This window comes from Pteropus medius, unplaced genomic scaffold (assembly GCF_902729225.1).
Source record: "Pteropus medius unplaced genomic scaffold, Ma_sr-lr_union100, whole genome shotgun sequence".
NCBI classification, from domain to species: Eukaryota; Metazoa; Chordata; class Mammalia; order Chiroptera; family Pteropodidae; genus Pteropus; species Pteropus medius.
This window is the reverse complement of record NW_024340849.1, coordinates 41,984,791-42,002,687: the sequence shown is the minus strand read 5'-3', so window position 1 is coordinate 42,002,687 and position 17,897 is coordinate 41,984,791. Positions and strand designations below refer to the sequence as shown.

Sequence of the window (17,897 nt, the reverse complement as noted above, 5' to 3'; positions counted from 1 at the left end):
AATTATCCTTTCTTCTAGAAACATATAATCAGATTCATTTTATAACTTTTTAAGGATGCGTTGTCTTATATATTGTTTGGTGATTTAATTTTCAGTGTATTTATGAAGTTTGTTTGACTCCCCAATTAGGAAACAGCAGTTTTAAAGTATACTCACACATTCTTTCATTGTAGTATAAAATTATTTTCTTGTAAGCCTTAGGAATGTTGATTTCAATCCTTAAGCTCAACTATTCAAAACATAGTAGGAATTTCATTATTTAGAAAGTTGTTTTAATGTCAGTGACCTTTTAATGTACTTTTAAAAATTCTCTTACAGATCAGGGGGCTGATTTTGGATGGATCTTCACAGTTAATCCAAGAAGGTTTTAAAAGTGGCTTTCTTCATCCACTTTCTGAAAAATGGGACACAAGTAGCGATCCCATTCCTTTACCACTTGATACCTGCAATTTGTCAAAATTATGTGAAATGGCAAAGCATTTGCCTTCTCTGAATGAAATGGAACTTCCAGCATTACAATTGATAGAAGATAATGTGTCTATTACAGAGCAGAATTTATTTTCACAAGTTGTTGAAAACAGCTCTAGCTTTACAAAAATGATTACTTTAATGGGACAGAAATATCTGCTGCCACCAAAAAGCAGTTTTCTTTTGTCTGACATTTCTTGTATGTACCCACTTCTGAATTGTAAGTAATTATTATGTTTATTATTAGAAAAATAATTTTTCTGCAGCTTCAAAAGTCAAGATTTAGTCTGAATATTGAATGAGGGCAAACATTTTATGAGGATAGGGTAAACACTTAATTTTCTCAGTGTAATTTTGCTTTTAAATTCAATTTTAAAGTGCAAACTTTTGCTTTTTAAAAAATTTTAAATTCTTATTATGAACAAAGGGTCAAAAACTAACTGGTCCTCAAGAGAGCAAATATAGTTACTGTTTTGTGCTTAGGAATTCAAGATACAATTGGATTTGACCAAATAACTTTTTTTCATAGCAAATTAGAAAAAAACCATCCCTAGCCTTTTACATTACATTTTAAGCTAATGTTCAAGATTATTGTCTAAAATTTCTTGAAATATTTTCCTGTAATAAAGTTAAGAAACCTAAATATTGAAGTCCAGGGTAACACAGACCTGAATTTGAATTTAGATTCTGAAGCTTACTGACTGTGAGCCTTTGGGCACTTCACAAAACTGAACTTCAGGTTTTTAACCTATAAAATGAATATAATACCTACTTCTGAGGGCCATTTTGAGGATTAAATGAGATAATCTGCATCAGGAGTTTAGTTCAGCGATTTATATGTTTACAATTTATAATATTCTAAGGGATGAGGTAGATAAAGGGCATTGATCAAGTTGAATTTAATCTGCTGTTTATTATTATTTGGACATTTTATTCAAAATTTGAAGTTATTAAAAAAATAGCTCATTAATTAAAAGCTCCTTTTAATTGCTGTCAACCATCTTACACATGAGTGGTTATTCATGTTACAGTATCAAAAATTCTTCAGGATAAATGACAGGATAACAAATTAATGAGAAAATCATGCTATGTTTGAATATTTTTTTCCTCATTCTTTTTGACCTTTGTTACTCTGATAGTTTTAAAACTGTTACTTCCTCATTAATTTGCTTTCTTTTAATTACTGATGAGATTATACACTTAGAAAAATATACCTTTGTTTATAAAAGAGGGAGAAGGGACAGCTCTTCCTTACAGTAAAATTCCAATTAATAAATGTGGATGGAATGATGGACCTAGAAAATTTTCATTTGGCAAACACCATAGTATTTGTACGTCAAAATGGTGGGCGAAAAGATGAGACACAAGATATTTGCACAGTCAGTACCTAACCCAACAAGATACCTATTAATTACAAAGGGAAAACTAGAGCAACTGAATAGACACTTTATCCAAGTGGTCAAAGGTATTATCACAAATAATGAGATATCCTATATTTTCTGATATGTCGTTCTGATAAGGACATGGCATAAATTCAGTGGTACTCTTGCCAAAACTAATAACCTAAATTTAATCATGAGGAAACACCAAATCCAACCTGAGGGACATATTAAATAACTGGCCAGTGTCCTTCAAAAGTGTCAAGGTCATAAAAGACAAAAACTGAGGAACTTTCCTAGATGAGATTTAGGAGACATGGTGATTAAATGTAATGTGTGATCCTGATTTGGATCTTGGATCAGAAAAAAGGACACTAGTAGACAATTGGGGAAATTTTATTATGGCAAATATGTCAGTTATAAGACTTAAAGTTTATTTCACATGTAAAGTTAAAAAAAGCAAAAAACTGAAGTTCAAAAGGACCGTATTAATATTGCTGTAAAGACTTATAGGGCATTTTACAAATCACTGGTGTCCAGCTAAGTGAGCCGAAGTTATTTTCAGGGAGTCTCTGTAAAAATAGTAGTAGGTAAAGTCATGTTGAAATCCAAATGTTACTAAATTATAGGAGAAATATCTTAATTTTTTAAGATAAACTATTCAGTTTGAATAAATGCCACAAACCTTCTGTCCATTCCATTATATTTGTGTATGTATCGAATGCACTTCAGTTTTGAAGAACATGCTTAGTTTTAAAGTGATCGTATACAGAGTTAGATTCTGAAGTTATGTCTTTGTTTTCAGATAAGAAAACATATGATGTAATTGTGATAGATCCACCATGGCAGAACAAATCAGTTAAAAGAAGCAATAGGTAAGTATAAGTAAATTATCTATTAGATATGCTTTCCAAAAGCTATTGTCCTTTGTACATTCTAGTTACATATGCTAAAAGCATTACTTTATGATAGGTTGTCAAACTACTAAAACACTTTAGTTTTAAAATTTTATTTAACTAAATAATTCTCTTGAACTAGAACTATATATAGGTGTAAGAATGTTACAAGTAATATACTTATTAATAGCTAAGATTACTGACTGAACCAGTTCAGGGATGTTTCTGTAACAGCAAAGGCAACATTTTGACTTCTTTGATATCAAATTCTAAAGTGTAGAAATATATGCCAAAATGTAATTTTCCTTAATAATCTGACCTTTGCCCTTAGCTTCTGGGAGGTAATCTATGTCATACCTGATAGGATTGTCCTTGTGTATGTGTATGTGTGTGTGTGGGCGGGGAGGATAGGAGAATGGGCATCATTTGTTTAAAAGACTATTTGTTCTCCACTGCTTATTATTATTTTAGTTTTGTTAAATTCAAAAGAATCAGTGAGGCCAGTTCTGTAATATTCTTTCATAATGTGCTCCAGTTTTCTCCAAGAATTTTTTAAAAAAAATCTAGCTTAAATTTCACTTGCTTTTCCTTTTAATGAAAATTAATAGTTTTTCACATCTTATTTTGGAATACTCTATAGAAATTTTAAAAAAGTAAACAAGTGCTTGATCTTGTTAGCAACATTTTGGGGACAAATTTTTATAATCTTGAATAATAGACTCCTTCATTTAAAGTATTTTATGATAGTTTTACACAGCACATTTTGAAAGTTTTGGTTTTCTTTCCCATTTATTTTGTAGGTGTATATTTATGAGCTCCTCATTGTAATGATTTACTATATTGCTTCTTTCCCTCAACTTTTGATTAAAAAAATTGTGAACTTTGAGAAAAATTGGAAGAATAGTATTTGAATATCAAAATATCTTTCCCCTAGAATTGCCAGTTATTAATATTTTACCACATTTGTATGTATTTTCTCTCCATTTTTCTGCTTTTTTAATCTGATGTTGCAGACATGATAATTTCACCCACAAATTCTTTAGCAGACATCTCCTGAAAACAAAGACATTCTCCTATATAACTACGATAATGTTATCACCCCCAATAAAGTTAATATTGGCAACAATATTATCAAATATATATTACATGTTCAGATTTCTCCAATTATCCTCAAACTATCCTATATGGCTATATTTTTTGTTTTTGCTGTTTAGACTCAAGGTCTAATCAAGGATCACTCATTACTTTTGGTCTTTATTTTTCTTTAGTTCCTTTAATGTAGTCATTTCTATTTTCAGAATATTGACTCTTTTTTTAAGAGTCCAAGCCCCTTGTTTGTAGATATTCCATAATTTGGATTTGTCTGATTATTTATTCACGATTGGATTCAGGTTAAACATATTCGGGAAGAATGCTACATAGGTGATATTGCATATTTTCTATTGCAACACTTAAAGATGTGTATTTTGGGATTTGCTTTGTGGTCTCCAGATTAGAACTAGAAAACGAAGTATAACTATTTCATCCTTCTCCTCTACAATCAACCTAATTAAATAAAATTAAAATAAAATTAAGGCAGTCAAGAAATCTGCAATTATTGGGACCATCAAACTTCAAATTTTTGAGCTGATATTCTTCATACTGTGGCAAACTTAATTTTTAAAATTCATCACTTCAATTACAAAATATGCTAGTCTACTAGAAGAACACTGGTCTAGATGGCAGGACACTCGGGTACATGAGATCAGAATTGTTTTACTCATTTGTTTATTTAAGAAATATTTATTGATCACTTCCTGACATCATACAATTGCCCTGTGTTAGAGCTGGATTCCAGTGTTTATTGCATTTGGCCATTTCGATGTTATTTACTTTTCCCAGAGCAGTTATAATAGTATTAGCCTCATTGTAGTCCATTGAGGAATAAAGTAGAGAAAGTAGAAAGGCTAAATGCATACCAGTTCTTAACTATAGACAGAAGGAGACCAAATTGAAGGAATTTCTCTCCTTTTCTTTTCCCTTCTCTTTTTTCTGTTTATTCTCTCCTCTTTCTTTAAAATTGGATACTATAAGCATATTTATAGGTTGATGGGAAGGAACTACTAGAGAGGTTGAAAGTACAGAAAGAGGACAGTAATAGTATTACAAAATACTAGAAGATGGGAATTTTTAATTTATTTTTTATAATTTTTTTAAATTCATTTTTTATGGTGATATTGGTTAATGAAATCAGATAAGTTTCAGCTGTACACTGCAACAGTAAGGCATATATATGTTAACACTGTGTGTTCATCTCCCATAGTTAGATTTCTTTCAGTCACACGTATTTGACCCCTTTCACCCCATCTACTTCCCCCTCCCCTCTCCCTGCTACCCTCTGGTAACCACTAGTCTATTGTCCATGACGATGAGTCTCTGTTTGTTTGTTCTGTTCATTTGTTGTTTTTAGGTTTGTCTCCCACATATAAGTGATATCATGTGATTTTCAACTTTTTCTATTTGGCTTATTTCACTTAGCATGATTATCTTGAATCCCTCCATTTGTCTCAAATGGCAGTATTTCATCTCTTCTTATAGCTGCGTAATATTCCATAATATATATGTACCATAGCTTTATCCAATTATCAACACTTCGGTTGCTTCCATGTCTTGGTCACTGTGAATAATGCTGCTATAAACATTGGTGTGAAAATATCTTTTCGGATATGGGTTTTCAGGTTTTGGGGGGTAAATACCCAGTAGAGAGATTGCTGGGTCATATGCTTGATCAATTCTTAGTTTTTTGAGGAACCTCCATACTGCTTCCCATAGTGGCTGTACCAATTTGCAGCCCCACCAGCAGTGTATGAGGGTTTCCTTTTCTCCGCATCCTCTCCAACATTTGTTATTACTTGTCCTGTTGATTATAGCTATTCTAACAGGTGTGAGAGGTATCTCATTGTGGTTTTGATTTGCATTTCTGTAATAGCTAGGAATGTTGAGCATCTTTTCATATATTTGTTGGCCATTTGTATGTCCTCTAGGGAGAAGTGTCTGTTCAAGTGCCCATTTTTGATTGGATTGTTTGTTTTTTTTTGTTGTTATTGAGTTGCAGTGTGTTGTTAATCTCCAGAAGTTCTGTTCTTTTTAAGGGTTTCGATCTCCTTACTAAAGAACTCATTCTGCTCATCTAGTTGTTTTTTTCAATTCCTGAAATTGTTGATATGAATCATTTTGGATCTCACTGAGTTTTTTCAGAAGTATCATCCTGAATTCTCTGTCATTTAAGTCACATATTTCTATGTCTGTAAGCTTATTTTCTGGAGATTTTTAACTTTCTTTCTGAGATGCTTAGTTTGCTTGGTTGTTCATCGTGTTTAATGGACTATTTCTCTGCCTTCTTTCCAGAAAGAAGATTTATTATATAAAAGTCTTTCTTTAGCCTGTTGCAAAGAAGGCATTTTTCTTTTGGTTTCCAGTAGGTGGCGTCTAAGCCTCTTAGATCCCTGCTTTGTATAGAGCCTTAATAATGCCTTTTTTTTCTTATAGATGTTTAATCATGCTCGCTACCCTCAGTCTCAGTCCCTGTCAGTGTTAGCAACAGTTTCAGTAGCATTTGCTTATATTCCCCTGAGCTCCATGGTGTTAGGTCTCGGAGGATACGGGGGGAGGGGCCCTCTGGGTTGGGGATTGAGGCTTGTGGCTCAGCCTTGGTTTTGCAACTGCGGCTGGTAAAAATCAACTGTTGTTTCTCTGCCGTCCCCGCTTTTCTGCTGTCCTGCTTTTCTGCCTTCTGCCCTGATGACTGGGCACTGTTGCCGGCCACGTGGAGCTCACAGCTTTCCCAGACAAGGCTCTTCAGGGAACTTGCTGTACCTTCTCCCCTCCCAGCTTCTACAAGGAGCTCTGGCTGTGAGAGGCAGCTTCTTTGTTTCTCCCAGTCCAACGCCTGACACCTGGGGTTCTGACCTGTGGTAGCTCTTATGTGCAGATCCCATGATCAGACGTGCTGGTGTGTAGTTTGGGTGTTTTTTGTTGAGTTTTAGATGTTCAGCTTATTGTTATTTCACGGGGAGAGATTTGGGGACATGTCTCACTCTGCCATGTTTCTCCAAACTTCATGTATACGATTTAAATAGGTGAAGCCATGCCATTTCCTTTAAAAAGAAATACTTAGAAATATATAAGGGAAGGTGTTATAAGGAGGGAGGAGAAGTTAGGTAGTTGAAAGAGTCTGGTGGTCTTTCTGCCAAAAGTGGGAGTCTGGGCAAGGGACTTGAAAAGAGATGGCAGTTTGTAGTAGTTGACCAAGGATAAGTAAAAGAATTAAGTAGTTTTGAGAGTCTGAGATGGATTTCATTGATCTAGTTATTCAGTTCTGCATTTTTCTACGCTTGATTTTCCCCTTATGAAGGAGTTGAATTGCACTGAATTTAAGATTGGAGGTTTGTAATTGCTGTGGAGTGAAGGGTAAAAGTGGGGTGGGAATTGAGGGTGCTAGTGAGAGGGCAATGAAGTGATTGGTAGTCTGTTAGGAAGAGGAGCAAGTGCAGGCAGGAAGAAGCTGATAGAAACTCAGTAAAGTGGTGGAATGGGGCACTGACTGGTGCTCCAATAAGGTCAAAAAATAGGTGAGGGACAGGAGCTTATGATCAGAAATCAATGTTCATGGTTTCAGAGATGGAGCAAATGTAAGTGATGACAAGGTCTAAGTTATGGTCAATGCAATGGATTATTGAATTGGGGTCAGTGCAATTGTACTTATTTAAGGGAAGAATAGTTGAAGTACGCACGTGATATAGACTATGCTTTGAGATTGCCCAGGATAATGGCAAAATTTGTGTTGGTAATAGAAGGATCTCGGAGTTTAAGTATTCATTGAATATGGAGAGTGAAGATTAAATGGTTTCAGTAAGAAACATTAGAGGCTAGCATCGCTGGATAGCATACCTCTCAAAGAGAGGGGATTTTATGTAAAGGTAAATGAGTTATATTCTGGAAGCAGTAATAGGGGAGCTGGGAGAATGTTGACCTCTCCTTTCCCTGTTGTGGATTGGGTGTTAGAGAAAGGGCCACATTCATTTTATTGGATATTGTAGAGCAAGTAATGCTCTACAATAGCAGGAGAAACTAGACTTCATACTCTTAATGGCCAGGAAGTACAAGGCTAGAATTTTTATTTTATTTTATCTTATTTTTTTTTTTTTTTTTGTAATGAAAGCATGAAGTTTTCAGAGAGCCCAGTGGAATATATTGGAAATGAAGAAAGAAACAGGATGATAGATTGAGGGTTGAAAATATAGTGGAATATTTAGATAGTAGTGTCAAGACTCACTGTGACAGGGTCCCTGTGTAATGTACAGATTATGGAAACTGAACAATAATGTTTGCTTAATTTCTAATGGGAAAAAGAATATTATAAATATTAGTAAAATTATTGAAAGGTAATGAATTTAGAAGTGGTAAAGATATAACCTGATAATTTTAAACTAGTAAAAATGAAAAATGGGCTATTTCTGATTTGCATGTAATAATGTGTCCACTGGGTGTCGCTGTGGCTTCATATTTAGTTATATAAATAAATATAGGAGCTTTGTGTTTGTAGAGTCAGTGTTATACAGATCTTCTCCCTGCTTATTTTTCTTCTTTGCAGCAAATTTTACTAATATCTTTCCTGTTTGTTTTTAGGTACAGTTATTTATCACCACTGCAAATAAAGCAGATACCTGTCCCTAAACTGGCTGCTCCAAACTGTCTCGTTATTACTTGGGTGACCAATAGACAGAAGCACCTACGTTTTGTAAAGGAAGAACTTTATCCTTCGTGGTCTGTGGAGATAGTTGCTGAATGGCACTGGGTAAAAGTAAGTTCAGAAGTTAACTTATTTGTTAATAGTTTTACATATAATCACACAAAGTTAGCATCTACTTTTTAATGCTTAACATGTCATTGTTCTATTACTTCAACATGGTCTAATTAAAACTTTTACTTTGCTGCTAAATACTTTCGTCTTCTTATTTTCAAGGCTTTATACCTGTTTGTTTTGTGTCTTTTTTGTAGTAGAGTCCAAAACTGTTGGCCTTAATAAATCACTCAGGGAGATATGAGGATGATATTTTCAAAAGCTCTGATGTCTGTAGTTTAAAAAACAACAAACAAAATCTTTGGGAAATCTGTCCACCAGTAAACATAGCATCAGTCTTACCCTTCATCGTCTTCTTTACACATCCACAATTTCAGTCACCCTTTGTGACTTCTTTCTTTTTTTTCTTATGGTGCTGGGGGTGGGAGGGAGAATAGCAAAGTGACCCAATGTGAAAGAGGTGGGAAGATGCTAGAACCAAGAACCTTTCATACTTTAAATCTTAACTTAGGTCCTTCAGTGCTTTATGCGCTGCTCTGCCAACTTTTGAAAGAAATGATTCCAATTTTCCAGTTGGTTGAATGATCTTTAATATCTCTACTTGCTATAAGAATACCAAAAAATACAGAAAAATAAAGCATCAGGCAGAGTTCACTGGACATCTTTTTAAAGATACATTGTCTACTTAGAGGAATTCCACAAAAGCCCTCCTAAATTTTAAAAAGATAAGCCAGATTATTATCAATTGAATGTTTAATATTTATATAGCTGGTATATTCATTATAAACAAAGGAGATTTCTGTTTTTATGTGCTTTGTATTTTGTAGTCTGCTGGAATATCTTGTAAAAGCTGTGTATATTATTTATTTACACCTATTTTATGGGACTTAGAAAGAAGATATGAATATTCTGATAATGAAAATATGTATCTCCCTGGTTAATTAATGAATCGATAGTGTTATAAATTGTGTTTTGAATTTGATTAGGTTAAGTGAATCTTTGAGAGTCTGATTACTCCAGGGTGAAATGATAAAATTGAATTTCTGGATATATAATGCCAAGGGATTCGCCTATTTTCTATCTCATCAATCCCTGAGCTTCTTTCATTATTAATTTTAGCTCTGACAGTATTTAATGACACCGTTTTATATAAATAAAGGAAAATGTTATAACCTACTTAGTCACATTGCCAGTAATCATTAAGTATTATTTGAATGAATGAATAAATGGGTTAATGATGGCATAGTTTCCAGGAATAAATGTTAATGAAAAGAAGAGATTTTTGTATACAAGATGATAAAATGATACTTAAAATATTTTTTAGTCCCTTAGAGCTGCGCTGTCAAATATTATGGTAGTTACTATATGGTTAGTCCAAATTGTGATGTGGTGTTAAATGTAAAATATATAGAGGATTTCAGAGACTTAGTATGAAAGAAAGAATATAACATATCTCAATAACTTTTTTGAATTGATTACATATTGAAATGATAATTTGGTTTATCATTTAATTTAATTGAAGATATAATTAAAATTAATTTCACCACATTCTTTTTACTTCTGTTAAATGTTGCTACTAGAAAATTGAAATTACATATGTGACTTACATTTGTAGCTCACATTATATTTTTATTGGACAGCAGTAGCCTAGAGGTTTAATAATTTCATTTTCTTTTGTGGTAACTGTATAGTGATAGGGGGAAAAAATCCTTTTCTGGATATTTACAGAGATGTATGGTTTCTCTCTCTTTTTTTTTGACTCCTTTCTATCAGATCACCAAATCAGGAGAGTTTGTGTTCCCACTAGATTCTCCACACAAAAAGCCTTATGAAGTTCTTATACTGGGGAGAATTCGAGAAGAAACTGCTTTACCATTAAGGTAGGAAAGATGATTTTTAAAAAATTGTATAAATGTATTAATTTTTAGACTTTTAAAAATTATTAACACAACAATCATTGATTTTCCCTAATTTTTACATTTTTGAAAATCTGAAAGTGTCCCACACCAGAAAAGTATGAATGATGTGGCATATGAAAATTTATATTCTTTCGTTTTATCTAGTGTGCACTTGTCATTGTAGAAAAGGAAATTATTGGAAATGTCTCAGTACTTAAATTGTTGATTTCCATTATTGTTTCTATGAAATTTATTTTTAATTCAGATACTATTTAAAAGGTGAAAATAAGTTAAGGCAACTGTGGTATACACACACACACACACACACACACACACACACAAATATAAAGTTCTTTAAAATATAATTTACTTTGTTGTTCTGTTTTAATTAGGAATGCTGATGTAAAAGTGCCCTCCATTCCAGATCACAAATTAATTGTCAGTGTGCCCTGTACTCTTCACTCACATAAGCCACCTCTTGCTGGTATGTTTTTATAAATAGAATTGTTACGACTTCTGTCAAATTGAAAAAAGAATTGAATTTAGTATTTGAATGGTTGAGAAGGTTAGAAATTAAATCAGATGTATGTTATTTTAATTAACATTCTAAAATTTTATGGCAGAATTAATGACTTAGGTTTTTTTTTTTTCCCCTGCAAAAAGATTTATTTTTCTATTTGGTCCATGGCTTGGAAGAAGGCTCTAGGTGGTTAAAAAGCTGCCCAATGACTGCAGGGAGAGGCTCAGGCAGAGGCCCTGACACCAGGGGCATGCAGAGGGGCCCCTTAAAGGATGTTGTGCTAGAGGATGAGCCTTTTGAAGAGATACTTCTCTAGATGAGGCCAGCCAGCCTGCAGAGGTTAGTCAGGTCCCATCTTCTTGATGAGTTTTACTTCTTCATCTAGTTTTACTTCTCCAAGAAGTCACAGAGAAGAAGGTCTGGACAGGCAGATACAAAAGGGCCTGATTCACGCATTTCTCCAAGGCAATAGAGGCTTCCATGGCATCTACTTATCTTGAGGCACTTTCTGCATATACCAGAAGAGGGTGCTGCTGCTTTGCTGGTTTACATCTTTAAGAAAGCTCAGCTAACTTCTGAAAGAAGTGACCCACACCTTCCAGAGCCATTTTGATGTGGTGGAAATAGAAGTCCAGAGAGGGAGGTAGGTGTGGGAGCCCTGGAGATACAGATTGACCAGGTGGCTGATGATGGCCTCTACCTCATTGGAATAATTTTGATGAATCTGGAAGCTTATGGTTGGTTGGCAATAAGGAGCTAACCATAAAAAATGGTGTTTATTGGTCCCAGAGGTTGTGACCGGAAAGGAAGTTGGAGGATGGTTGGGGGCTGATAGAAGGGAAATCTTTGGATCTGTTCCATCCAAACACTGTTGAAGCAAGAGAGATTTGCAGACCGCTGGATGCACTGCATAGATAGTTTTATATTACCTCAATCTTTCCTCTTAACACCATATTTTAGGTTCCCCTTGCTACTGGTTGTTACCCCATCTCTTCACCAACAGCATGAAGACTGATGGGGTCTCTGAGGGGGCTTTGTTTTGCTACCAGGACTCTATCCCTTGCTTGTTCTAAAATCAAGAGCTCAGAATAGCAGAGAGATAATTAGAATTACCTTGATATTTGGAAGAGACTCAGTTTTACACTGAGGTCATTTTGCTTTTCTGAACTGCTAAAAAGATAATTGCTAAAGCCTGCAATTCTTACTAGTTTTAATGCTTTAGTATAATGTTCATCACTCAGTGAGACTAAGCAGCAAGGAATAGTAGAAAGTTTTGGCTTTGGAGATTTACTGATATGAGTTTGAATCCTTACCCTGCTACTTGAGTGAGTAACTAATCATTTTCCACCTCAAAGTCCTCATTTAAAGAGGGAATAATGATATTTAATCTTTCATAGTTGTGAGGATTGGTTATAATATATTTCAAATTCTGTAGCATATAGTAGAAGCTCAATAAATACTAAATTTTTCAAGTGATTTTAAAAAATAGAAATGTTAGTCCTTCAGAGATATTTAATTTGATATTCAAATTTTAGTATTCAAATAATTTCTTCAGGAATATATATTTTATTAATTTGGACTGATCCCTGCTTTAAAAACACCCAAACTTTCAAACTGTCACTCAGGAAAACTATAGTTCACTAGCCTACCATATTATTTTGTGGAATATGGGATAGTTTATGACCTAGGATATATGGGAAAGTGAATACAAATTCCCAAAAGAATTTTTATTGATAGCACTTAGGATTTCTGTTATTGTAAACTGCTTATGCAGAAGGGACATTACAGTGTTACTTAATTTGAGAAATAGTCAGATGTTTACCTGATGATTCATTCTTTGATTTAGAAGAATTCTCAGTGAATAATTCTTTAAACTTTGGACTATCATAGATTCTTTAATGCATTAAATATGTGACTTAAATGAAAGGTGAGATTGTACTGTTCTTTGAAAAAAATTGTTTGTTGCCAGTTATACTTGATGGAAGAAATATAATTTGCGTTCTTTTCATTCGTATTTTCTTTATCGGTCAGTGAGTACCAAAGCTTAATTTAGTGTTTGCCTTAGGGCTTATTTTTGTACTTTTAAAAATCCAAAAGGTAAGACTTGAAACCTTTCATTCTCAAATGGTTGTTAAACTATTTATCAATGACTTTTATTTAATTTAAATTTAACTTTAATTTTTTATTTATTTACTTGTTTAGGCAAGGCAACCCTTAGTTGACCTCACAGATTGCACGGACCTTGTCAGTTTTCAATCCCTTATTTATTTTATTTTATTTTTTATGCCTACAGCACCTGGTCTTCCTAAGTGGTCTCCCATCAAAATACTAACCAGGCCTGACCCTGTTTAGCTTCTGAGATCAGATGGCTTGTTCAGGGAAGCATGACCATAGACTATCAATTACTTTTAAATAGAATAAAATTATGTTTACAGATTAGTTTTAAGAGTTTTAAAATAGTTAAAACAATTAGTATTTTATTAATACTAATAGATATTAGTATTGCAGCCTATATCTATGAAATACAGTTCTGCCATGTTCCCAGTAGAGTGCAGTACAAACACATTTTTAGGCTTGAGAATGGTTAAAAACAAGTTAGATTTTGGGGGAAAAAATCTGCATTACACGATATATGTAATCCTTATATTTTGGTTAAGTAGTGGTAGACAAGAAATATTTGTAATCCTTTATTTTCGTGTTCATGTCATTCTATACCAAGTGCTTGTATTTTCGGTATAGAGCCATATAGATTAAAGCCACCAGAAAGCAACTTTCAGATTTCTGTAGTATTTTATTCTGAAACCATAACTCTAAGATTTGAGATAAAAATGTTGTATATGTAACACTTAGAACTTTTACATGTAAATATTCTTAAACTGCTTTATGCAAATTCATAAATGAAATATCCTCACTTTTGCTTTTAGAAACACCAAGATATTTAAAAAAGTTATAATTTATTTCTGCTGCAAAATGTAAAAGACCAAATTAGCAGCATATTCCATTTCAAATTAGCAGCATATTCCATTTCAAAATGATATATTTTTAAGTTTTGAAGTTTCCTTGTTAGATTTAAAGATAAGCTATCAATAGCTGTGACTTAAAACCTAACATTATAAATGTATATTCTTAAGTTTAAAGATTTAATAGGAAAATAATAAAATAAAAGTATTTGAATTAAACTTTGTTTTTCATATTTTACCACAGAGGAATTTCTATTCCTTTTTACTACTTTATGTACTAATAGTTCCTGTCTGAATAGTAAAACATAATTTGATGAGATTCTACATATAGTTTGAGCCACTTCTCCCCCAGCCCTGCTCCTTGCCCCCAGAACAAAAAGAGAATGACTGGCTATGCATGGTTTACTTCTTCTCTGTTGGTTAGAAGTATGTTTTACTAATGCCAGATGTTATGTAATTATCTAAGTATGTACATATCATATGCATATTTAAATGTATATATTTGCATTTTTTTATTGAGGTATGATTGACATAACATGTTAGTTTCAGATATGCAATGCAATGATTCAGTATATGGATATACAGATGGTACCTGACTTATGATAGTTCTCCTTATGATTTCTTGACTTCACAATGGTGTGAAAGTGATATGCATTAAGTAGAAATCATACTTTGAATTTGAATTTTGATCTTATCCTGGGCTAGCCATATGCAGTGCAATACTCTCTTGTGATGCTGGGCAGTGGCAGTGAGCCGTACCTCCCAGCCAACAACTCAATAACAGAGATAAACAACTGATAATCTAGAGTGTATTTAATATGAGATGATTTTACCCAACTGTAGGCTAATGTAAGTGTTCTGAACATGTTTAAGGTAGGGTAGGCTCAGCTGTGATGTTTAGTAGGTTAACTATATTAAATGCATTTTCAACTTATGATATTTTCAGTTTATGATGAGTTTATCAGGACATAACCCCATCATAAGTTGAGGAACATCTGTGTTATGAAACAATCACCAACCAGTCTAGTTAACAACCATCACCATACATAGTTACAAAATTTTTTTTCTTGTAATAAGAACTTTTAAGATCTTGCATTTTTTAAAGCTGATATTTAAAATTAGTAGAATAAAACATTTCTATTAATTTGCTTTTATATCTTTTACCTCGTTTTTTGAAATTAAACATTTTGCATTACAAAGACATTACTCCTCGATTTTCTGTTTTCGTAAACTAGAAAGAAAAATAAAATCATGCCAGAATGTGTTAGGCTGAGAAAGTAGGTAGTGGTAAATGGGTTTAGGTTGTATGTATTTTTCCACTTCAAGTACCTGGTCGTCTTTTTCTGTTAGACTGTGAACTTTTAGAAACATGAGTATCTGTTTCCTTTGTTAAATTCTATAGCATTGATTATTGAGGATGCTTAGAACAGTAAACATTTTTGACTGGCTGACTCCAGTTTAGACTCCAGTTTAAAGTTCTAAAATATAGTTGCTAACATCTTTCTACTAAAAAACTGAATAAATAATCAAAAACAAAACCTTGGTTCAGTATAACCTTAGACTACATTAAAAGTGAATTGAGGCCGGTAAAGCATTGAATTCATGGGAAAAAATGGAAAAGTGATGTAGGTTTATTGTCCTCTAAGATTCTGGGGAAATCTTTCTCTTTCAAGTTAGTAACATTTAATTATATACTTATGAAAGGACTAGAAGTCTTCATGTCAGCATCTCCTAGAACCTAGCAAAGCCCAAGTTTGAGTTCATTCGAGTTGTATATATTACTTTTAATCCTTTGATTTTTGATAAGCAGGACCAGTGCATTCAGACAAATAAACAATTATTTCGCTGTGAGAGCAATTGAAGAACATTATGAAAGATAAAATTTTTGATAGGTTGTCTCTTAAACCTTACCTAAATCAAGTATTCCTAAGGAACCCTTCTCATTCCTAAAAGGAATTTGATAGATTTCTCCTGAGCTCAATCTTATATAGCAATTAAGAATTATGTTTTACTTGTTCTAGTGACTTTTTATTCCTGAATTATTTTCATACCCAGTTTCTGTAATTAGTTAGTATAGCTAACTAGCAATGTGATCAAGGTTAAAGTGATTTAAATATTTGTCATCAAAATGAGCATGTGCTTAAATAAAAGCTTCAATGGTATTTTTTTTCTTTCTGTTAGTGTAGATCACAGCTATTTAGCCATTACCTTTTCCTCAACAAAATATGACTTTCAATAGTTATTAATACATTGAATAAGGAATACTTAACTGTGGAAATAATATGGTGAAATTTTAGGTAAATAAGGATCTATAATTTGGAAGTGAAGGAATGTCTTTAGTACTGTCAAGTTAAAGCTAAGCAGGTATAGTTATTTGTAGTTATATGTTCTTAATATTTCTGTGTCCAGCTTTTCATTTTACTGTTCTTTCACTGAAGTATATGTTTGTAGAGTCTTATGTTCTATCTTAGTTTTTAAAGTGGGTTTGTGTTTTTATTGTTCCTATAGAACATGCATGGATTACAATTATTAAAAAATAAGTTAGTATGCAGGAGATGTGTCAGCAGTATTGGAAAACTGAAAAGTCACCTATGTGGGTATTAAAATCCTCGTTTCTTATCTACAAGTGAAAACTGATAAATCAAGACTGCCTAAAGTTCTGATGGTATTGTTCTCAATCTCAAGAGTGCTTATTTCAAATGACTTTGTAACTATAAATAGGAAAGCCTGTGATAAAATCCTTGAAATTAATTTACTGTTTTTTTAAGGAAATATTTTCGCTTTTCTTCTTACTCTTAACTGATAAAAAGATATTGATTCCTTTCTTAATAATTTTTGTGTTTTTTTCTCTTTTTTGAACAGAGATTTTAAAGGACTTTATCAAACCAGATGGGGAGTGTTTGGAATTATTTGCTCGAAATTTACTGCCAGGTTGGACTAGTTGGGGCAATGAAGTTCTAAAATTTCAGCACGTGGATTACTTTATTGCTCTGGCATCTAGAAGCTGACTCTGATCCTAAAGTTGTGATTTTCTTCAGTTTTCCTCATTCCTTCTTGCTTCATTCTAACTGAATTTTTCTTTTATTACCAACCAGTATGCTTAGAAATGTAAATAGGACTTGTATTTTCAATGAAATGGCCAGAAATAACTAACCTTCATGTAATTGTGAGATGAATTTTACTTCAGTTGCACTAGTATTCCACATTATTCTAGACTCACTCAAAAATGTAAGCCATTGGAAAGATAACAAGACTTTGTTATTGAAAATGTTACAAACCATACACTATGGACCAGAGGTCATAATTCTGCCTACGGATGTGTTTTGTTTGGCCTACACAATGTTATAAAAAAAATTTGAACCATCATTCTAAAAAAATCAGGAAATTTCACATAAAAGTCCAAATTTCTGCTTCTTTTTGAACTTTGGATGCTCTGGCTACACTGAGGCATGTGTTTTTCCCTGGTGCACTCTGCAGGACTCAGCGGTGGCAGCTTTTTTGAAAAAGGCCTTGTACTCTCCACTTTATGACAGTAATACTCACATTGTCTACTTGGCCCCTGTACAACCGGAATATACATCCTCTGTTACACTGTTACATTGTGGGAAAAGCAGTCATAGACGAGCCAAGGTCATACTGAGTTTAGGAAATATTTTTGGAGTTTTAAATTGCATTCAAGGTCATTTTTCAAGTACTTCTTAGTTTACTTGTTTTTCTAGAAAAAATTTAAAAATATTTCTTATAAAAATGTCAGAAAGTAGACAGTACTCATGATTATGAAAAAAGTATATTTACAGATTTTCTACAAATAAATATTTGTTTACTAAGTACAATATTTTAATGAAGTGATTATTTTAAAAGCATGCTGATTATATATAATCTTTTAAAAATTTTGAGGTATAATTTTCACATAATAAATTTCCTCAATTTTCAG

The 17,897-nt window shown here is 33.0% G+C and overlaps 1 protein-coding gene across 4 annotated transcripts in view; it reads left to right on the top strand.

Annotated features, from left to right (window-relative positions):
• The window catches only part of METTL4 (methyltransferase 4, N6-adenosine), a 37,078-nt gene extending 19,749 nt beyond the window's left edge, over positions 1–17,329 (top strand). For 3 of the 4 annotated variants that reach the window (XM_039845111.1, XM_039845118.1, XM_039845125.1), the window contains exons 4-9: positions 319–688; positions 2,653–2,722; positions 8,411–8,585; positions 10,359–10,465; positions 10,876–10,967; positions 16,826–17,329. In XM_039845111.1, coding sequence (XP_039701045.1) covers positions 319–688; positions 2,653–2,722; positions 8,411–8,585; positions 10,359–10,465; positions 10,876–10,967; positions 16,826–16,971 — 960 coding nt within the window. In that variant the 3' untranslated portion in view covers positions 16,972–17,329. The remainder of the gene's footprint in view (positions 1–318; positions 689–2,652; positions 2,723–8,410; positions 8,586–10,358; positions 10,466–10,875; positions 10,968–16,825) is intronic. The other variant, XM_039845133.1, reaches the window with a different exon arrangement.
• Positions 17,330–17,897: the final 568 nt, after the last annotated feature.